This window comes from Mastigoproctus giganteus, chromosome 3 (genome assembly GCF_048544385.1).
Source record: "Mastigoproctus giganteus isolate SK-2022 chromosome 3, ASM4854438v1, whole genome shotgun sequence".
Taxonomy (NCBI): domain Eukaryota; kingdom Metazoa; phylum Arthropoda; class Arachnida; order Uropygi; family Thelyphonidae; genus Mastigoproctus; species Mastigoproctus giganteus.
In genome coordinates this window covers 152,719,750-152,743,911 of record NC_143577.1, presented here as the reverse complement: position 1 = coordinate 152,743,911, position 24,162 = coordinate 152,719,750, and the positions used below count along the sequence as shown (strand labels likewise).

Genomic DNA, 24,162 nt, shown 5'->3' with positions numbered 1-24,162 from the left:
AATCATCTACAGTCCTCTATATTGAAAGAATGCTCACACTTTCTGAAATGTTCTAGAATCATCTACTTTAATAATGTTCTACCACACTCAAAGAGTCTTCTATACCCTTCTAGAATATCCTGGAAATTTCTTAAATATTTCTTCAGTGTTTTATTTATTTTTTTATTTTGATATAAAATTGAAAATATTTTAATAAAAATTGGTAAACAAGTCGGTCCTATTTTAATAAAAACTTTAAAAATTAACTAAAATGAAACATTATTATTTTTAGTTGGGAGTGTATATTAAAAGACATTTCATGGGCTGAAAAAATCTTAAATGCTTCTGTTCATAATTCCTGTAATAATATCAAATAATCTTATTATTTAATTACAAAAAGATACTTCAAATACTAAGGCTCCTCGCCAGACAAACTTCACACTGAAGTCTGTCATCTTCGTATATCTGGTGAAATAAAATAAAAATATTATCTTTTGACAGTTACTCACCTTGCAACCTTCACAAGTGATGACACCATAGTGAACGCCTGATGACTTGTCTCCACATACTTTACATGGAATAATCTCAATTTGAGCTGTAATTAAAAGAAAAACAGAAAATGAACAATACGGCGAAGTTCTATCCTAATTATCAGTAGTTTCTCATCGCAAAAAGGGGGGAAAAAACATATTTACAGTATCGCCCATCTCCTGTCTGTAATTTGTTCTTAGCTGACTTATTACTCGAGATATTTAATATTCACTTGCTTAATCGATATCTACTAATGCCACAGACAGAAATTTTTTTAAGAAAGTTAACGACCAATCATCAATCATAAACTTTCGCCATCTACCGACAGCTCACTTAATTAACCGTAAATTAAAATGAGTATGTTTTAAGGATCAGATCTACAGAATAAATCGCATTGGTAACGGCACAGTTCACATTTTTCAATAAAGTAGGAACTACTGGAAAAAGTTCCATTATCACTTCATTTAATATTTCAATATCAACAAGGTAAATTACATCATGTGTGAAATAAAATGCAAATAATAAAGCAAAACTAAAGTTTTAGAAAAACTTTTCCCATGTTCCAAAACAGAAAAATATGGTGCTTGGAGAAACAAGTTTATATACAGTTAATCACAATGAAATGGCAGCATAAAAACTGCGTTCCACTTTTTGAAAACAATAAATTTCTCAACGAAAAACTCGGTGAAATTAACGATGCCTAGAACGCTACAAAATATGGTTCAGTAAATGCCCCCTCCCCATCCGCCATGACGGAATGTCAAAACAAGATGGACAGGAGTATTATAGATCTAAGTAATCCATCAACAAGCAGTAAGGGGCTTCTGTCGTAGATCGACTGCAATTGAAACTTTTGGTGAATTTATCAACCAGTAGAAAACAGCACTGAAGCTAGCAATGTAAGTGCACTAGAATGTAATAAAATACTTCTGGTTCTATTTCGAAAATTCCTGTAGATTAAGTCGCAAAACCGAATCATCTGTAATAATTAACCTTCACATAAACCCATTTAGAAAGGAAGTTAAATATATGACCACGGCTTTGTGCGTGCGTGTGTTTTTATATACGCTGCTTTTAACAGGGCTGGCCTGACAGAGGTGCCAACGATATGACTGCACAGAGCAGGACAGTTGCCTGGTTATATATGCCTGCTTGTAAATTTAAAAGTGCGCTCTTTTACTGCAGGAAATTTATTATTGAAAAAGTACAGTTTGTTGTCATAGGCTTGCCACCTGCGTGTTGAGCACTTTTCTTGCTCATTTGAAGGGCCCTTAGCGCAGAGCCCCGCACTCTTGTAACAGACATTACAAGTTTGCATTTTATTGTTAATTCTGACAAAATTTAAAATAAAAATTCTTGAATCAAAGAGGCTGTGTGCACAGACTGGTTTCTTTAAATCGACCCTGTACGTGCGTAGTACTCAACTAACTTGCAGTGGCGGAACAAGGACTCTTAACAAAGTGTGCACAAAGGGAGAATCCAGCCCCATATTTTTTGTTTGTTTGTTTTTACAAGGGGGTAGTAGTAGCACATGAAAATTGTTTATTTATTTAATCTTTTTTTTTTTTTTGTTTACATATAATGCAGAAGCATAACATGCAATAACTTAACTTGCTTTATGAATAATCTTGGCGAGGGAGTAATAATTACGCCGATTATCCCCTGGATCTGACGTTGAGTATGCAAGGATCCCACAGCTAATCCGAGAAAAGGGTATTGCAACCGAATCAATCAAATGTCTCAGTCAGCTAGAAGGGCCGCAAAGATTAAAGAATAAAAAGAGTATTGCTACAATTTTAGTTGATGATGATTGGGAAGAAAATATGACGGAAAGGATGAAGTGGGGGGATGGGTATGATTTCAGTTTACATGAAGTTTTCTTTTCATTTGACGCCTCCGTCATCGCACGAGTGACAGCATAAAATTAATTTGGTTTTCCAGCTTAAAGCTGCTCTCGAAAAACGCTTATGGGCCATGTGCCAGTTTATCAAGAAGAAATACAATTTATCGAAAACACTTTGAACAATTCATTTAATTGTTATAAAAATCATCACATATAGTATTAGTGTAAATAAAGTAATATGGCACTAACTTACTTCAAGCTTCCAATGCACAAATTATTTCTAAGTAGGTAGAATGATATATGGCCCATCCTGTAAAGTTTGTGCGTGTGCGCGCGGACGCGCGTGTAAGAGAAATGCATGTAAGTGAAATAATAATAACAGTGCCGTATTAAGATAAGAGCTAGCAGGGCTATTGCCCGGGTTGTCATTCTTTAAAGGGCGCCAAAAACAGAACAACAGTGAGGCAAAAATATATATCCTTATTAAAGGGCGCAAAAAAATCTTTCTGCCCGGGGCGCGGAAATGTCTTGGTCCGGCGCTGAATAATAATAAAGGGTTTTATCGGCCTTTAATGAATTGATCTGTCAAACTGATGTTGGGGAAGAAGAACGTCTGTCGGTGATAAGGAACGGGCCTGTTTTAAAACTGTTTTATTGAAGAAACAAGGTTAATGAAATGAAAGCAGGAATATTATAAAGGTTATAAACTGTTCGAAATGCTGCAAAATCTTTACAAATTCTCAAAATTTCTCATCAGGAGCCACAGGTTTTTTTTTCCCCCGATTCTCATGCCTTAATTTGTATTCAGTTACTGAGAGCTTTGAGAATTTAGACCACCGTCTCATAAATGTAATCCAAAAATAACATATACCAATTCAGTAATAGCACATTCAAGGTGGTGGAGAACGAAAGAGACCTAAGCGTAATTGTACAGCCGACAAGTACTTCTGTGAGTAGTAGTACAGACAGCCTGCTAGACCAGCTCTTGGGATTTTGTCAATGACAAGAATTTTGCCAGCAGGGACAAAGAGGTGATTATCCCATTATAGAAGGTGGTTAGACCTCATCTTGACTACTCATAAAGGTCTGATCGGTTCGTTTCAGAAAGGATGTAGATCTATCTGAACGAGTAAGCGCAACAAAATTAATCAAGGTCACAAAAGCGTGTTCTCACCATAAAAGAATTCAATTTTGAAAGTTGGAACTCCTGGAAAATTCTGAGAGCAGACCTGATTGAGGTGTTTAATGCGTTAAACAGATTGGGTAAACTAAATACTCTTTCTCGGGTGGCCCTAATAAGGGGATATAAATCTGAATTGGAAAAGAATGATGGTAAGAAAGATGTGCGAAAATTTGCTTTTAGCCGGAGAGTGATCGACCATTAGAAGAAACTTCCATCTGGTGTTCTGGAAGTGCGTAGAGCAGTTTGAATAAATTTAAGGAATAGTTAGACTAATTATTAGAGAGGGTGTACAGATTAAGTGAGTAGGTTTTTTTTTTTTTTTTTTTTTTAATATTTAGACTACCTTCCACAACTGAGGCTTTCTGGGAAGCTATTCTTTGTTAAATAACTCTTTATTGCATACAAAAGGCGCACGCCGTACACAAATAATTTTTGTGTCTATGACCGGACACACACATGTCTTAATGTATCTGCACCCAACAGCCTGGTAATGGACGTGCATAAGTTGTTGCTTTATCATCCACCGGAGTCGACAGAACTTTATTTGCAGGTGGCCTATGTGTGGTACAAAGGAGAGCTTCTGGTCAAAAATAGATTGGGTTCCGTTTGAGCGAGAAAGTCAACTGTTTTGACTTCTCAGGATTGATGTGAAAACCGAAACTGGAGAGGAAGGCCTCGAGATTCTGGATTTTTTGTCGGATTAAGGCATTTGTGTAGTCAGAACAAGATACCAGAGAGGACCCTGCCTTGTGGGTCTCCAACTGTGATAGTTCTGGTGTAGCGCCGATTGGCATCGCCAACAATGATAGTCCTATGCTCAAGCATTGTCTGAATAACCCAGAGCACGTCCCGCCAATAAGGTAATACTTACGTAGTAGCCTTGCCAACGCGCGAACGGATACGAAATCAAATGCCGCCTGGACGTCGATATACGTAACGTGATTTCCGAACCGTACTCAAATGCCTTGAGGATCTTGCTAGTGGTGGTGACTAGATTTGTAGCGGTGGATCTTGAACAGGTAGCATAGTGGATCTGCAGTGGCCGATGTGGCATTATTTGAGTGGTTAATGTTTTCGGAAGAGATTTCTCAAAGAGCTTTAATGGCTTGATGCAAAAGAAATCGGACAGAAGTGACAGGGTTGAGAAGCAGAGCGTATTTTTGGCAGCGGTCTTACTAGATAGACATGCCATATAGGAGGGAAGAATTTTGTTAAATAACGACAGAACAATAAATGTACTGAGGCATTTCAGCATAAATTGAGGAATCCCATCGGCGCCGGATGCGGCCGTAGGTGCTAAACTATTTATTGCATCGATCAGCTGATATTTGATGAGTTGAACTGAATTTAAGGGGTCTGTTGAAATCGGATTGATTGGAAATTTCATTGGTGTTCCCAAACTTTCTCGGTTCACGGCGCCCTTAGTGTCCCAGTAATTTTTCATGGCACCCCTAGGCCAAAATAAATACCTAACACAGTGGTTTGCGACCTTTTAATATATACCTATATAATAATTTTATTTTTTATATAGAGGTACTAAATAGAGATCAATTATAGATTACCACAAAATTAAAAAACTACGGTACAATAGATACCGTACACCTTTTTATAATGAAATAAATGTATAAATTTAAAAAAAATAATAATAATAATAATTTTAAGTAACTTAAACCCGAATTACATGGCACCCCAAGAATGTTGTTGTGGCACCCTAATGTGCCGCGGCACCCCGGTTGAAAACCACTAGTGTAGTGGAGTCTGGCTGAGCGGCGAACCGAGTTATATGGTCGATCCAACTGCTCAGTTGAGTGAGTCAACAGCGTCCTCTGATTGGCTTTTATGGAAGGGCGTGCCCCTATTTATGATAGCCTCTAGGTGAAATTTTATCGCTTCTCTCTTGTTCCTGATAAAAAGCGCCCTAGCTCAGGAGAAGGCAGTTCTGTCCAAGGGTGAGCCAGAGTTTTGTCACCTCTTGTGCAAGCTTTCAGAGACTTTTGGACTCCACCAGGCCTTTGCTCTGTAATGGTTAGCTTCTTCGTTGCAGCATAGAGAGAGGGGCTATCCACCTTGTCATTAGGTCAATCCCGAGTTCCGGGTCGCATTCCTCGAGGACATCCCATGGGATTGCTTGGGCCGCATAAACACACCTTTCAGGATTGAGGTATTTGGGCGCTGTAATTGTTTTGGCTGTGACTTTCCTCGTGCTAGAAGGGATATTTGCATAGAGAGAATGATGGGGTTATGATCAGACTTTATGTCTGATCATAACCCCATGCTGATGCGAACACGGGGTCCAATGTGCTTTCGCCTCTCGTGGGTGGTGTGCTCACTAGCTTAAGACCTAATATGTCTAGACGCTGACTCAGTCTTCTCTTGAGGCTCCCCAGAGTATTTGAAATCCTCACACACGACGTGCTTCAGTGAAGAATGGAGATGGTTAAGCAGCCAATTGAGGAGTTCATCAACTACTTGTGCGTCTAGAACTGGTGGAATATACTATTTTTCGAGCCGGTTCTGATAATGAAGAAAGAGTGGGGATGGACGGTAAGAGACAAATGGAAGAAAAAATGCACTATATGAGGGTAGGAAGCGCAATAGAGTTTACTCTCGCACAGCTCAACCAATTAAGAGGAAGTATTGCCAGCAAAGATTCTCAATTAGAGTCCTGTATCATGCCGATATCCACGAGTCACCGGCAATGCGGGTAGGTCTTCAGTAATTTTGTGGTTCGCGTGCGATTCCAGTTTTTGAATGAAAATAAATTTAGCGCAATAATATCAAAAATTAATATATTAACACAAAGTAGGTGTTTTATTAGTTATTTTTTCTAAGTAATATATCGTATTGTGCTAATTGAATTACACACAACACTGCTCTATCTTTATAAAAATTGTACAATTTGTTTTCTATATTAGAAACTGTAATTTTAACAAACGTGAAATGCAGAACAAAAAAGGACGTCGTTTTACGATTTTTGAATTATTGCTCATTATCATTGTGTTACTGTTATTATTATATAGCCCATTAGTACCCACCGCCACCTATAAAGCCACCGCTGCAGAATTAGAAATTGAATCGATACTAAATATGAAACAGTTCGGTACAAAACTGGAAGAAGAACATTATTAAAAGTTTTATACAAATTGCAGCTTAAAAGAACACTTAACTTTTCTGGATTGTTTTCATCGCGAGAAATTCAAAATTACTGAATGATTTAAGTAGTCATACATACAAAATTGTCTGAATTTTAATGTTTTACTGTTTATTAAAATTCTTTTTAAAAGTGTATATTCACCAGACATGTACGAGGATATAAGAACATAAATATGAATAAAGATTTTATTTTAATTTTTATAGCGCATGGCAAACTTAGGCCATGATTCGGCAAGTCGAAAGATATAAAAAATAAAGTATACAGTTAAGAAAATATAATAGCATTTATAATCAATTAAAAAATTAGTATTTAGAGATCGATATTTAGATTAGTATTTTGAAATCGGGGCAGGATTTGGGTGGACGCCAATGGATGGCAGCGACCCCTCACTCCGCATAAATCGGGTTTATATGGTAGCTAACATTTTAGGGCATACAGTTTCGTCTGGTCGTTGTCAGCTATATTCCTCCTCTCTGTTGAAGAATGAGAAAGATTAGATTTCATTCTTTCTATCTCTGCCAACAGTGTAGCAAGGTGGTTTTCTGGATATACATTTTTAATCCAAGAATGACGAATATAGCTGAATCCAGAAACTGTCAATATCCAGTTTCCGCACAGCAATTTACCGAAAAATTGGTAAAAATAATTACATTATGAACAGGTTAAATTTTTTGTACATCATGTATATAATAGCGCTATCTCCCCCCCGCGCTCTTTTCCAATAAAAACTTGTTGTTTGTGTGTGTGTGTTATAGGGATCCTCCCTGGTAAGCTCAGGAGAACTAGAGAACAGCCCTACCACCTGGCGACTGATACGGTAACTAGGGGTCAGTGGTGTTCCACAGGCCCCTAGACTAAGATGCCAGATGAAACAACACTACACTACAAAAACCACACATCACTCATACTATCTGGCCTTCAACGCAAGAGAACAAATCACCGAGTTATGGGGAACCACTGGTGCGGCTTGACTCTAAACGCTATGTATTATTTGGTTATTATATTAATCAGCGCAGAAACATGAAATACATGTTATCTTTCAACTCTTATTAAAACCCAGTACAAAATAAGTAAAGTGCATTACAAAAATGCTGATACACTACAACCGAGGTACTTTTTCCTGCTTGTTTGTTTTAATTCAATCACAAAAAAAAAAAAAAAAAACCGCGAAACGTGGGTTGCATTTCAATTTTCATTAAAAATACACGAAGAAATAAGTAAAGCATTGCTTTACTTATTTCCTAATAAATTATTTTTTTCTTAATAAATAAAGCATTGCTTTACTTATTAAGAAAAGTTAGATAATTGAAAACTCCTGTTTTTAATTATCTAACTTTTTCCATTAAGTATGCTGTTTGTTTGTTTAGATTAAATCATCCTTCATCATCGAATTCCTTTTTTGAATTAAAAAGTACTATCCACGTTGATATTTTCATCTCAGACTGCGTCATTTATTTGAAACAGTGTTAATGTTTTGAATGTGTTATTAAACTTTTACTTTGCACATTCAACGCGTGTGTTTTTTTATTATAATATAATATTTGAACTGACTTGATGCCAGTAGCGTATCGGCAGATCCCATCTACAGGGAAGCATACAAATAGCTCCATAAATACCGAAATATAAATTTATAAAATAATGTAAGTTCCGCTTAACGGTAAGCATAAACTTTTTTTTTTTTTTCAACGCCCCCACACCAATCACTTTGCTCCTCTATTTTACTTTTCATTTCCTTCAATATGCTAATATGCAGTTTGTAAGGTTAGTTTAGCTTTTTAAAGTTGCAACTATGCCATAAATTGCTTTCAGTTTTGCAGGAGGAAGGCAGAGATTCGATTTTCTTATGCCTCTGCTTTGTTGTAACGGAAGTTTAGCAATCTGTCACAATATCCACGCACTCGTGGGAAATGTGATGTGAAATACTGAAATTAAAGCGATATCATACGGAGCCACGGTAGTCTTGCGGCAACGTTGCCGGCTTGCTAAATAGCTGGTCCGAGGTTCGATCCCAGCTGCTAACCTTATGGGAATTTTCCCAGGGGTTTTCCATTTAGTATTGAGTTTGGCGGTCTCAAACCGTGGTCGTGAGATTTTTCACCGGGATTGACTCTGGTTTTCCCCTCACAACAGACAAACCGTCCTTCGCGAAGAGGGGTACACGAAAATTTGACAGGACTAGGTACGCGTGTAGACTAAACTCCGCAGCGAAAACGCTGCGGAATTTACTCTTGAGGGAAGGGGGTTAGAGGGACAGCCGCGTCACCATCATAAGGTGAGTTGTGGGCAATCAATTTAACAGACCTGTTTTGTTGAGGTTAGAGGGGTAGCCGCGCCACCATCATAAATTGAGTTGTGGGCAGTTCATTTAACAGACATGTTCTGTGCTTAGTGCATGCACTAAGGCAGCTAAAATCCATCGATTAAAATGCGAATAATTATGCTGTTCAGCAAAAATCAATTGCTGGATTTGCACTTGCTGAAAAATAATGTGAGCAAAGCATTTTTCATTTCAGGCGCGTTAGCAAACTTTAATAATTCACGATTTACAGCAAAAAGCACTATTTATGCGCGAACAGAAAAAAATTCGTTTCGTCAACAAAATTCGTCAGCAAGCATATCTGTTTCAGGTGGACCGCAGGTAATTGAGCAACCCCAAAACCCAGCAAATGAAAATGGCAATATCCTAGAAGAACGTACAGTGCGTTTCATGGTTCGTTGAGACTAAATCAGACGTTCAGGTGCAGCGTAGATGTCGGATAATCTGAAGTACACCACCAAGTAGACAACTGATATATGAATGGCAATAAAAAGTTCATGGAGACTAGATGTGTACATTGTGACCAGGACCCAGACATCCATGCATAAGTATCAGGGATGTGGCACGAATCCAAGAATTATTTATGCGTTTTCCTCAGAAATCCGTACACACACTTGTAGCTGGTAATTGCAGTCGCCACATTCAACAAGCGCTTGAGACATACAGGACGCTACTTGTACAAGCTTTCAAGCCCAATGATCGTCAGCAACACTATGCATTCGCCACGAATGTGATGGTTCAGATTCCCAAGACGTGTGATGTTCATTGAAAAGGCTACTTCCCACGTTGTTACACCGCCTTAGGATCTGAGACTCAGAATTCCTCATGTCGTTCGAAAAACGGTACGTGATAGTCCATAGGTAAACGTGATTTGCGAAAATATGCACGGGCTTGTGGTGGGACCTTTTTTTTTTATTTATGTTTAGCAGAATAGCGTTCCTCAGTTGTCTCATCTTGATGAAGAATTTTCCGGCTAGATGCGGTCCCCGCATTGAATAAAGAAGATTCATTACCTTGATACAACATTACCAGATCGCTGGAGGGGAAGAGTTTAATTCCTTGGCCGCCGTCTCCTAACATTATCCCCACAGAAAGCAGTCAAGAACACTCTATACCAAAGGAAGATATACAATATAAGATTACATCAGAAGATCATTGATTTGATGCAGGAATGCTCGAGCGAACTGGAGAAGCTAGAGCTTGGATGACAATGAGTGAACACAAACTATAGGATGTGCCCTTCCCAATAAAGTAAACCCATTAAAATACATACTCTCGCTCTTTATTCACAGTGATTCAAAGCTATAAAGGTTTCATGTGGATACTCTATACATCAGATAATACTGCACAGTACTTTCTGACGTTTGTTTATTAAGATTTAAAAAACGTTTATTATCTATATGCACAATAAAATATGAATTTACTATGAATAACTTAAAGAAGAGGAGAGTATAAAGTTAAACAATGAATTTTGTCAGAGGTTTTCTAATGCTCGTGGGCATTAACAATCAATTGCGATTATCATCCGCCCCCCCCCCCACACACACACCAATGAAGATGCAGGGTTCAGTAGAAGTAAGTAAATTTGCAAGTTTACTTTTCTTAACTATTTTTTTTTTTTTTTTTTTTTTGCTTACCACTTTTTATGGTTTCTATTTTTCACTTTCAAAATTTGATATCTCCTTATAGCAACACTGCAGTGAGGTATCCTGCTGCGAGTTAAAAACCTGGTCACTTTAATTAGAAAAATACTAAAATTATAACTGACAACCAAGCAAATACAACCTTTGGAGAAAAGGCAAGAAAAGTAAATATCCAGTATTTTTTAAGTTAAATAAGAAGAACTGCTTTTCCGCGAAGGAAAACCATGTTTTCTTAAAAAATCGTCTGCTTTTATTTTTGTAAACTTTCTTTTTTTTTTGGCAATATTTTTTCCACTCCTTTATCTTTTAACAGCATCCAAGTTCTTAAGTTATTTACCACCTTTAAGTCTCAAAACCTGCATTCAATAAGCCAAAATCCATTGAATAATTTGACGATAGACATATACTAATATTCACAAACAAATATTAGTATCTGGCAATCGCTATATTCCTATTAAAATATACTCTCTAGTTACAATACTGAGGGAATCATTTGTTTACTCCATATGCCAGTTGCAAGGGACTGATAAATGGTAATACTAGAATTTCTTTAATTTATAGTTTAGAAGTATCTTATTTTATTAAGGTAAAAATTGGGCAACCATTCGCACTGATAACAGTCGCTATTCGTCTACACCAGCGGTTTCCAACCGGTGGTTTGCGAAAGTGTTCCAGGGGGTTCGCATTAAAAATTCTGTAATGGCGTCTGCTTAGATTTACATAGGTATATTATTGTAAACTATAAAATATAACTAATAATAAACAATAAAGTAAAATAAAATATAAAATTAAATAAAAAGTAAACAATTGCCAAAGAAAAAAACCACATCTCCCACAATTCCTTATAATTACCATCTTACAGTATATCATGTAAAATAAATATGTTTTCATACTAAATTTTTTTTCCTTCTCAATGAAAATTATGTATAGGTCCTTTTTTTTTAGAACCAAGAGTACTTAGTACCGTGCATGGGTTGAAGGTTGAAAAGATGAAAGAAGATACTTGTTGACATTAGACTTGAACTTCTGTACACTGTAATTTTCAGGAAATACGTATGAAGGAAGGTTGTTCCAGAAAAGAGAAGTTGAATGAATACATGAGGGAGAAGAAAAGTTGGTTCTGTGAGTTTGAACTTGGACAGTAAAAGGATTTTGACTGATTTCGGCACGTGTTCGGACTGCTTTGAAAGAGAGAGCGGGAATTATAGAAGCCAATTCAGAAGAACAGTGCCCGTGCAAGTACCTACAGAAAAGCCATGCAGCAGAAACACAAAGTCTGTGAGAGATAGACATTAATTAACATTACTGCCCTATTTTGAATGGAATCTAGAAGCATGAGAGAGGTTTTGAGGGCAACACCCCAGGTGTGGTAACAATATTCTACGATAGGCCGCATTTGCGATTTCTCCAGAGTCAACAACTGTTTGGAATAAAAGTAACGCCGACAGCGAAAGAGAAAACCCAGTTTTTTAGATGCATAGGAGGCAATATTTGCAATATGCTTTATGCCAAGAGAGAGATCAGAAGTCAGGGTAAATCCCAAGATCTTGCCTAGAAACCGGAGCGTCATCGAAGATGAGCAGATGAATCCTTTTTGCGAGATATAAGACAGGTCTGAGTTTTAGTAGGAATAAAATTAAGTTCTTTGCCCCAGTGGTGAATTACCTGGAGATCAGCATTTAAGGATTTGGCAATGGATACTCGAGAAGATGAAACTGTTTGAGCACGACAAGGTTTTTCAAACTGCAAGGTGGAATTCAATGTGCTATCCTCAGCAAAACTATGGATAGGATTTACAGTCAATGGAAGAAGGTCATTAATATACTAAAGGAAAAGAGTGGGAGACAGAACTGAACCTTGGGGAAACACCACAATTAGCGGAGAAGTTAGAAGACAGAGAGCCGTCTACCATCACCCACAGTGAGCGGTCAGAGAGAAAACTGGATACCCAATTACATTCGCAGTTATCCACGATGCAAATTTACAGATTTGTAAAATCTTCAAGTATCTAAAAGATCTCAATTTGATTATAAATGCAAGCAAATCTGCTCAAATTACTTATTCCCTTCAGAAACAACCCAACCACATAGAAATAAAAATTGCAGATGTCCCGATCCCAAATGTCTATTCCCATAAAGACCTTGGAGTTGTTTTTGATAAAAATCTCTCCTTTAACGCCCACTATTTATTAATTAATATCTTTATTGCAGGCAGTGAATGGTTACATGACTGCCTGATGCAATAATACCCACAACAGCGACAATGCTAGGGGTTTAACATGAAATAACTAACTCAGGAAAAATTACATAAAACATATAATTACATATTTTACATTTAAAATCGATATTAACATAGAAATGAAAACACATGAAAAGCGATGAAAAGACGATGGCGGTCACTCGGTTGAAGACGAAAGCTGTTCCCTGATGATGTGTCTTCTGTACGATTTGTCCTCTATGAACCTTTGTAGTCCACATCCATCTCCTGGACGTTGTGGAACATCTCCATGGACAGGAATCTATCCCCTATCCTTAGCCTCCACGCCACAGACAGCAGAGAGGGGAGGGGGGGATCCTCCAATTGCACATCTGCCAAAAATTTGGCGAATTGACTTCACCCGCTATCATTTTAATTGACACGAGCAAGCAGAGGGCGAATATCCGTTTGGAGACTTTTTTGTAATTTAGAAGCTGAGTGATATGTTGAGTTTATATGGTGCTCAAAAAATTCTAAAAGCAAAAAGGTTGATCAAACAAGAAACAGCAGCGATTCAAGGCAAAAAAATGTCGTTAAGCATGTTCAGAGATTCTCTTTCCCATTCTGTCCTATGCTTCCGAAATCTGGTCTGGTGCTCCTCAAGTAACCGTCAAGAAATTCCTTGCCCTAGAATATTGGGTTCTTAGATGGTTCAATAGTAAGCTTCGTTTTCCCCCATAGCCAGGCAATAGCTTTATGAAAACTTAAAAACAAAGCCTCTGGAGCCATGCTTCTTGCAAAGTTAATTACTTCTGCATGCGATTCGCCAAACTTAGCCAATATAATAGCAGCTCCCAACAGAGAAAATTCAAGAAACCAACAATTCAAATCCAACCTCAAATGGACAGAATGTTCCCCATGCATTCCTTTACCTCCTAAATCATCACAACGTTGATTTCAAATGGTAACTCAACTCGAAAGCCTACAGGAGTCAGATATCTGATAAATGAAGAGAAATAAAAACAACAGCCTGCGTTCAACCCAATAACTGCAACTGAAAGCCAAATTTTTATTAATTCATAAGTATAAGTCCTATTCATTGTTAATGTTTATATGAAATCTGCTATGTATTCGATTATTTCATTTTATTTCCCTTGTATCGTATTATCTGCCCTTAGCCATGTGCTGTGATGGGCTTGCTGTATTTGCAATAAATGAATATTTATTTATTAATTTATTAAACAGCTGGCAAACCATAAGGATGGAAGCTTATTTAGAAGATCTTTATGCCAAACACGATCAAAATGAGTAAACCAATGAGTAAGCCAACTAATAAGCTGATGAGTAAGCCAACAAGCTTCGTAACGGTGCCATCTGGGTGGTGGTGGTATCCGCCGAGAATAAGTAACATTAGTCGTCTTCACTGGTGAAGTTACTCATTCAAAGCTGTTCAATAACTCGGCAACTCATTGTGAAAGTATTCACAATATGATATATAATCAAATGATGTATGCGTACTACCTGGTAGTAGAAATGATGGAAGCGCATTACTCATGCCTAAACAACCTTTTTAAATAAATATGTTTTCCATACTAATTTTTTTTTCATTCTCAAGGATCATTGTCATGTATAGGTCCTTTGTTTTTGGAACCTATAGTATTTAGTACCGTGCACGGGTTGAAGGTTGAAAAGATGAAAGAAGATACTTGTTGACATTAGACTTGAGCTTATGTAGATTGTAGTTTTCAGGAAATATGTACGAAGGAAGGTTGTTCCAGAAGTTGAATGAATAAATAAGGAAGAAGAAAAGATGGCGCTGTGGAATTGAACCTCGACAGTAAAAGGATGTTGACTGGATGCGGCACGTGTTCGTGTTGCTTTGAAAGAGAGAGCGGGATTTATAGAAACCAAATTAAGAAAAGACAGATGTAGAATAGATGTGCGGAAATTTGCCTTTAGCCAGCGGGTGGTTAATTGCTGGAACAAACTTCCATCTGTCGTTGTGGAATTTGAATAAATTTAAGGAGGAACTGGACAGGCATTTGGAGGGAATGGTGTGATTTTTTTTTTTTTTTTTTTTGGCTGATGGTGCATAAGCTCATGCACTTGCATCACATGCCACTACTACTACCAATTCAGAAGAACAGTCCCATGCAAGAAACTACAGAAAACGTCTATGAGACAGAGAGTGGAGAGACCGTTACAGATGAGACATAAATTAACCAAACTACCCTCTTCTTAATGGAATCTAGAAGCCTGTGAGAGGTTTTAGGAGCACCGCCCCAGATGCGGGAACAATATTCCATGGTAGGCCAGATTTGCGATTTCTGCAGAGTAAGCAACTGTTTGGATGAAAAGTAACGCCGAAAGCAAAAGAGAAAACCCAGTTTTTTAGATGTTGAGGAAGCAATATTTGTAATATGCTTTATGCCAAGAGAGAGAGAGAGAAAGATTAGAAGTCAGGGTAATCCCCAAGATCTTGCCTAGAAATCGGAGTGTCATCGAAGATAAGCATAGGAGCAGAGAATCCTTTTTGCGAGATATAAGACAGGACTGAGTTTTAGAAGGATTGAAATCCACTAAGTTGTCTTTGCCCCACTGTAAAAATACCTGGAGATCAGCATTTAAGGAATTGGTAGTGGATATTCGAGAAGTTGAAGCTGATTGAGCGGGCGAGGTTTCTCAAACTGGAAAGTGGAATACAATATGCTATCATCAGCAAAACAATGGATATGATTTCCGGTCAATGGAAGAATGCCATTAATATACCAGAGGAAAAGAGAGGGAGAAAGAACTGAACCTTGGGGAAGTCCAGCATTAGTACCATCACCCGCAGTGAGCGGTCAGAGAGAAAACTGGATACCCAATTACAAAGAACAGCTGGCAAACCATAGGATGGAAGCTTATTTATAAGACCTTTATGCCAAACACGATCAAAAGCCTTTGAAATGTCAAGAGCAATGGCTTGAGTTTCACCAAACTTTTCCATTTAATTTGTCCATAGATGAGTAACATGAGCTAGAATATCACAAGTGCAACGACACTGACGGAATCCATACTGGCGATCGTTGATCAGATGAATGAAAGATTTCCAAATAGTTTGAGTTTGCAGTTAATTGATTTCTCTATTACATTGTAAAGAGTAGAGGTAATCGCAATGGGACGATAATTGGATGGAAGGGAACTGTCACCCTTTTTAGGAACTGGCTGGATATGAGAAAATTTCCAAGCAGAAGGAAAAATACCTTTGGAATAAGAAAGCGAAACAAAACAGGAGTAAGGGGCACAGGTTTTGAGAACAAGTAAAGAAATATCATCAGGACCTGGAGCTTTCGTAGCATCAGATTAATCAAAACGATCAACGTCCTTTTGACAGAAAAAACACAGGATTCATTTAATGGAGTGTACTGGAAACGGTTTGAGGTGATTTACCAAGATCATTAATACATGAGTTGGAAGAAAAATGGGATGCTAGCAGTTTAGCTTTATCTTTGGCTGGTGTGACAACAGAACCAACTTGTTTTGACAGAGGTGAGAACAGAGATGGGCAAAAATTGCGTCCAATTGCTTTGGCAAGAGAGCAGAATGTTCGGCTATCATTTGGTTAAGAAGCAAGTTTTCTACTCTTAGCCTGTTCGAAATCTAGTTTCGAGTGATCAATAACTGCTTTACAAAGTATAAATAATACTTAATAATAATTTTTATTATTGCTCAATTGTCGCTTATCAAAACGTACTACTGGAAATATTTTATAATAAAAATTCAGAACTATTATACGATTTCATAGAAATCGTATAATAGGATTAAGGGTTTGCGATAAAAATATTACATTGAAAGGGGTTCGCGAGTCAAAAAAGGTTGGGAACCGCTGGGTCTAGACGACTCCACTAGATACCTGAAGTCGTCCGTAGGGATCTGCAGCCTCATGTAAGGAGTTTCTGATTGTTTTTGTCATTTTAAATAGAACACAGGGAGTCAGGTTTTGGGTATTGAATTAGTTGGAAGCGATTCAAAATCATTGATTTGTATGTTATTTTTCAATATATGCTAGTTGTAATAGTATTAGTATCTTGAAGAAATAAAGGGAAGTAAAGCGAGATACTTCAGATCATTTTCAATATATTCGAATTCAAGATGCATTGGGCCTTTCATATAGTCCTCCCATTAAACAGAAGCATAGTGGAGATTGCAAAAGAGAGAGGCTTGGGTAATGTTGAGGAGGCTTGTTGTCACTGCAATGCAGTCAATTATTAGCGACAAAGGACATGCAGAAGCTTTTTACAGTATAGAAAATGCAATAGTCATCTTTGAAAAAAAAAGAGCCTCTGAGAAAAACAGGGATATAAGAAAAAAACATTTAGACACTTACCAGCTATTATACAAAGAGAAGAAGAGTAGTCTGTCCCCGACAAAAGTAAGAGATATGTTACAGGACTTCTTACGTAAGTCGATTTTTACGATGACAGTTTGACGCAAAGTCGTTGAAAATGGTAGAAAACGTGAATTTCAACTTCACCATAATAACCCTCCATGTGTAACAGATATTACATAAAAAATGAAAACAAAAGCTCCCACTTCGCTCTCAACAACGAAAACTGAACTGACTCTACAATCCAGAAAGAAAAGGAAGTTGTTGTTTTGGTTTTTAGGAGCATTAGCAACTAAGGCCATATTGCTCCGGGATATGCAGTAGTCATTCCCTGACCTTTTCGCATCCTCTATTTGGTTATGACGGGCTCGAACCCCGGTCTAATCAAGAAGCGTGTGCTACACACTGCTACTTCTTCCCACCTGGCTACGGAGGCGCCCGGAAGGAAAGGATGTAGAGACGAAAGGCTGGAGTGTAATTCTCCGAAGAAATAGCCGATGATGGGACACAGTCCACGTTGCTTAATCGTGGTGGAGGTTTCTCTGAAGCACTTCGACGTAGTTCACCTCTCTCAAGCACGTTGTCGAATATTCCTTCAGAATTTTTAAAGCTAACTTCCATTCAGCGTAATATCCTTCTCACTATCACCCGTGCCTGCACGGTAAGCAAACCAGCGCTCCAAGTCCTGGCAGGACTTCTGCCTCTGGACCTGCAGGTAATTCGCAAAGGCGTGTGCACTACCGGATCTCAAAGGGACTCCCTACCACCATCTTGGATTTCACTACAAACCCAGGAAACACCAAAGAAGAAAAAAAAATAAAAGCGCTTTGCAGTCCACCTTCTTAACGCCTGTCAAAACAGATGGAATACCACCTCCAAAGGTTCCATCACTAAAAAAAATTCTTACCAGCATGGTACAGCTCAGGTTTATATACCACTTTTCTGATTACAGGTCATGGATCCATAAATCAGAAACTTGCTTCTATGAACATCGTGGATGACCCTCGCTGTCTTTGTGGTGAAACGAAGACTGGGATCACCTGTTCTATGTTTGCCTGCTCTACGAGGAACTGCGAGCATTGCACATAACAAAGATACATGCCTTGCCTCGAGGAAATGAACATCTGATCAATGAGAAGACCAGTACCACTCATTCTCTGCCTTCGCCCATGATCTCTTCACCAAAAGAAGATCACTGGTACAGCGTCCTGGAACCAATGCACACTGATCGACACTCTTTTCTCATATACTGAACATCTGCACCTCAGATTCGACTGTCTCAACCCGACTGTGAACATGTTCACCTAGGTTATGACCACTTCTACCTACTGGACTTGACACTCAGGTCGCTTGAGGGCCCGCTTCTTGCACTTTCGGGTTAGGTGGGAGAAATTCTACCCAACCTGTGGAGGATGCCTTCCCTTACATCCTCCGTCGCTCTATCTATTCCTCCTTTCCTTTACTCTCTCCGGTACATCCTGTACTCTATTTTTTTTTTTTTTTTTTTTTTTACTTGGTGTCTTTTCAGGAAGCTCAGGCGACCTGGAGTAGACTAGCCAGAGAATTATGGCAGCCTAGCAACCTTGTAGTGTTGTGTGAGAGCAACGTGGGGTCCGTCCAGGGGCCCTGCGCTAAAAGCCAGGCCACCCAACAGAACCCAACACAATACTTCATTTAAAACACATAACACTTTCTGGCTTTCACAGTGATACTGTTTGTCTCCACAGAGTTTATATGGCGCAGATGAGGAAAACCACCGGAGGCGCCTTTCCCCTGACACTGAGGAAAACATTTAAAATGTTCTTACTTTGTAAGTCACAGGCCTATAGTTAATTTAACGAGCAGTGCATTTTTATTAATTTTTTTTCACTTAAAAAAACAATAAAATATTGTTTTTATTATGAAAATATGGTAAAAAGAGCATGTGGACGCGCAGAGAAGTCAGCTCTTGTCCGCTGGCACTGACCAAAAGCGCCAACAACGGGGCAGAGGGTGGGAAATCTGTTCGCACAGTCTGCTAACTGTAGGACGAAAGTATTGTTTACCCCCTCCACCACCTACGTTGGTTTTAAATATATATTTCAGACTGTATTTCGCTTCCCCTGTTAAATGAAATTTGGTGCCTATTTCCGTAATCCCCCAGTAATCCCTTGACCACATAATGAAACTTCTTAAAGTGCAGAAAATAATATTATTAAAGTTACAAAGTAAACGGGGCTTAATTGGCAATAGGGATTAGCGTAGGGTCGCCAGATTTGTTTGATGGACAAACCGGCAAACAAAAATTTTATTTCGATATCATCATAACTAACGCACAATATATTATGCGTCATTATTATATTGAGGGCATAGTTCATGCTACCCGATTTTGTATACTGTATTTCGACATATCAATATACCTGCATAATCCCACGCAGGGCTGAGCTATCACTAATATTCGCCTCTAGGTATCGTTAAACTTAGTCAAATTGAGCCAAAATATTCTACTTGTCAAAATTTGACAGTTCTGAAACGCGACTTGAGAAGCAACCACCTTTGTGTACGTGTTGAAACGAAAACATGCCCTTTAATATGTATAGTCAGCGAAAAAGGGAAATTTTGATTTCACTGAATCATTATAAATTTAGAAAAATGAACTTTTCGAACGATTATGTTCTTTGGAAATATGCATGGAACTTGTTACGCCGAATTTAGAAACATTAAGCGATTATGATCGCAATCATACAAAAAAAAAAAAAAAAAAAACATGATTCAAATAGTTTACGTTAAGCCATCAAGTCTAATCTAGCAGAAATGAAATGCTCAAAGCTGTTGCCGATTTGTGGGAGAGATCATCAAGACTTATTTTTAAATAATTTATAGGTAATGATGTTGCTTCTTCAAATTTAATAAAGCTCCAGGGAAATTATAATGTACGCCGATCTATTTTTCTGCCTCTCCTTAAAAATCAAGAGGTATATCATCGTTTTGCTGAAATGTGTAAAAATCGAGCCAAACCTTTAATTCTTATCAATGATAAAAAGACCAAGGTGATATATTTCATGTTTTTCAAATTTAATGGTTTTAATAATTGCTGACGGCGTTTAAATGGATGGTACTTTGCAATTTTTACCAAATCCAATTAAAAATTATTCTAACAAATACACGGAAACACATTTGGGGTTATTAGGTTGCAATTTACGCTACATGGAATTCTCATGATTATGAAAAATCACTTCATCTCGCCGATGCCGAAATAGCGGGCTTTCATTTATGTTAAATGTGGTACCAGCGAATTCAAAAATTAAATCTGACAAATGAGCGTCAAGATCCAAACTCCATTATTAGTAAAATATGCATGGTCAAGATCCAAACTCCATTATTTTACTAATAATGGAGTTTGGATCTTGGATGCAGGCCTACAAATCCATAGTTGCTCACAGGGCCGGTACTAAAGTTAAAGAGAACGGGGTGCGAGTATTATTATTGGAGAATAGGATAGAATACCCCTTGCTTGGATTGAGTGTCTCCCCCCCCTTTATGTGGGGGATTAAGGCCACTTTTCAGTTTGGGGCCCGGTGCATTGCACCTCTTCATTCCTCAACAGACATATGAAGAACGACCACTATCCATAGCGAGTGGTTTATTCGGCAGATTTCCGTTGCTGAATCGTCCAAACCGTACAGCATGGTACAATCTTGTCCAGTTTATAATAATGGACAACAATGTGTTTGCCTCGTTTATAATTTTTAATGTTGCCTTATAATGATGCTTTAACTGTGTCATTTATTAAAAAATAGCGCTAGAAAGTAACCATCCATGGTGTAGGAACTCTATTCCTGGTAGATCAGAGAAGTACAATATAAATGAAGGAGTGTACATTCTTTCCCCAATTCATACATACTGCAAGAAATTTTCAATAAACCTGTCTTGAATATCAAAAGAATAAGCATTTCCTGTTACAGCGAATGCTTGCGGTTCAGCGATAAGAAAAAGCAGGTCTCCGACACAGTACACAACGTGAAACAAACGAACTAGAGAAAATCATAAATGAGGTCAAGATACTCTTCACTAGGCACGATTACATAATCATTCCTTACTCAACGAAGACCCGAGAAATGATGAACAACACTGCTATTTATAAACCTGCTGTGGCCGGTCAACATCAGCTTCAGAAGGTTTATAGTAAGTAATATAGGGGCAAATAGCCGAAGCTCTACTTTTGAGATAATGACAACCAAGTGATGGCAATGTGGAAAATTTTGTTTCGTCCCTCCCCCAAAGTAGCGGATTTTGTGCCACGCTGTGGAGAAGTTTGTTATTTGGTTTTTTTAGGAACATTAGCAACTAAGGCCATATTGCTCCGAGATATGCGGTGGTCATTCCCTGACTTTTCGGCATTCGGTGGTGACGGGCTCGAACCCCGGTCTAATCAAGAAGCGTGTGCCACGCACTGCTGCTCCTTCCCACCTGGCTACGGAGGCGCCATCTGTGGAGAGAAGTGGACAAAATTACATTCCATGTTTATGTAAATATAGTTACTGCAATACACCGTTTGGGGGAATCCCTGCAACCACCTTCTAAATTCGCGACTGTTTTTAATATTCCAGTTTTGATGTGAAAACATCTTTGGCGATACCAAATATTATTACTTCAAGTTTTCGGACTAAAGTAAAACCGTTTGGTCACGGAAATGACGCTAAAATGCGAGACTTAGAAATTGTTGACAAATACGTGTATTGTTGCAATTATATTATTCAACAAATGGCTGCGAACAAATGTTTGAATCAAGAATAAACTAGTTAAACATTTTCTAGGAGGAGCAAGGAACTACCCTCTCCCGGGCGGGGGTAGCTCCCGTAGGAGAACCTTGAAAGTTCAATACCCCAAAACGGGGCATTGAAATGTCAAGAAACGCGAAGTGTAGTGGTCTGTAACCTCGTGTGTAACCGATGTCGATTTTAGCTCTGTGAGGGGAAACCGGAGTACCCGGAGAAAACCTCACTCCACGGCCCGAGATCGACTAACTCAGCACCGGGTGGAAGAAGGCAGGAAAATTTCCTGAATACCTTCTGCTGGATTCGAACCCAGGCCCTTCCACTCGGCGAACAAGCACGCTACAACTGTGCTACCGTGGACCGCACGAACAGCGAGTGCAAACCAAGTCATATGCTTTACATTTCCCCGTAATAGGTAAGCGAATCATTCATCTTGCGATGCTACAAGCAATTTGAAATTGAGAAACTCAAATATCATTAATTCTTTTACTTTTAGAGTATGCAATTATAAAAAATTTATAATAAACACTGAATACGGCAAAACCTTGTGAATACATCACGGTATCTTTTCATCATATCCGATGATATCTTTTGTATGATTTTTTTTAAATTATTTTTTTAGTGTGTGTGTGTGTGTTACAAACTCTAATCAATTTCACGAAAAGGGGTTAATTATCATGAAATTGTTGATTTGTTTGGTTCCAGTGAATCTTGACATTTGCTCGAAATTCCGCTTTGATGTTCGCATTTTTGCGATTTTGGATGAGTTTGTGTAAGTGTAACCTTACACCCACTGCTCTGCATGACGAGATGCATAGTGTTGCCAATGATGTTGTTTTGTACGAATTGCGTACGATTATCAAAAAGAGACAAACAGATTGTTCGTGAATGTCCTTAGTACTTTTATATTAAATTGTTGCGCTTCACAGATTTCTGCACGTTGGACTTCAAATACAGTATACAGATTCAACTGAAATATTTTCTTATATACTTCAGGGAGAAATAATATTCCTAAAAGTTATTATGACAAGTAATTTTGTGGGGGGAAGTAAACAGACTGAAATAAAATATTATTACTTCTCAAGCTGAAAAAATGTCATCACACCTTTTGTAGGGTAGGGGATGCATTTCCAATATGTCCTTGTTTAAAATTCGAAAAAGTGGATGAATCGTTAATGCGAAACATTTTCTAAAATACAAAAATATTTGTGTTATTACTTTTCCTTTTCGAGGCGGTATTAGTGTGTGTCGTGGTATCTCCTAGGCTTTTACCCATCTCCACCCTGTTTGTCTGTGTTGGTGCAAAATCCTCTGCAGAGCGGGCCCGAAATGTTAGCGTTTGTGCGTCAGCCTAAAGTGCATGTGTTACCGTATTGCTTGTGCCAGGTCACTCCGATACCAGGGAGTAGCCAACACCTGGGCAGCTGCTGCCCAGTGCCCGCCCCTAGACACGAGAAGTCTGACCTAGGTCTACTATCACCTGTAGTGCTGAAACGCATAAAACACCGCACCCACAGGAGATATATTTTTTCTTCTGCTACTTTCTATGTAAATTCCCCTGCTCTCATACTTCGGATTCTATTACCTATTTCCTTTTCATAAAATACCTGAATACTTTGTATTTTTTATTTTCTCTTCTCTTCTATTTCAGGAGATGTCTATTTCTTCTTCCCCCTATCTTCTATCCAACTTTCCCTTCCCTTCCAATTCCCATACTTCTCATTCTTATCTCTACTTCTTTTCCCTAAACACCTTGGGGCTCCCAGACTTGCCTGATAGCCCCAGTAGGAGTTTCAGTTTAAAAGCAGTCCCTTGCGCGCTTCCTAGTGGCCAAATTTGGGAGTGAGGGGGCAGAGAACCAGGTGCCAGCACCCAACACATACATTTGCCGGCCTTGGCCTTTTGCCTTTTCAGATTCTACTGCGGTATATTGGAGAAACACTGAAGACCGCAATTAAAACAAACACACCTTGTGACCTTGACCCACCGGAGATAGTGCAATACCGGTGGGCGCTGGGATGGTATTAGTAGTGGCAAATGATGCAGGGAAGCAAGCTACACTCATGAGCCAAAATATTATGACTACCTGCCTAACAGTGTTAGGCCACCTTTCGCAGTGATAACCGCTTGCACCCGGCGTGCCATGACTCCGCGAGAAAGCAGAAGGTGTTCTCAGCTCTCCTGGACCAG

General features: G+C 38.5%; 1 protein-coding gene across 1 annotated transcript in view; it reads right to left on the bottom strand.

The window, feature by feature from the left end:
- Positions 1-24,162, bottom strand: part of Hr3 (nuclear hormone receptor 3 ROR-beta) — a 295,665-nt gene that overhangs the window by 113,012 nt on the left and 158,491 nt on the right. The window contains exon 2 of the mRNA XM_090370724.1: positions 489-574. Coding sequence (XP_090226850.1) covers positions 489-574 — 86 coding nt within the window. The remainder of the gene's footprint in view (positions 1-488; positions 575-24,162) is intronic.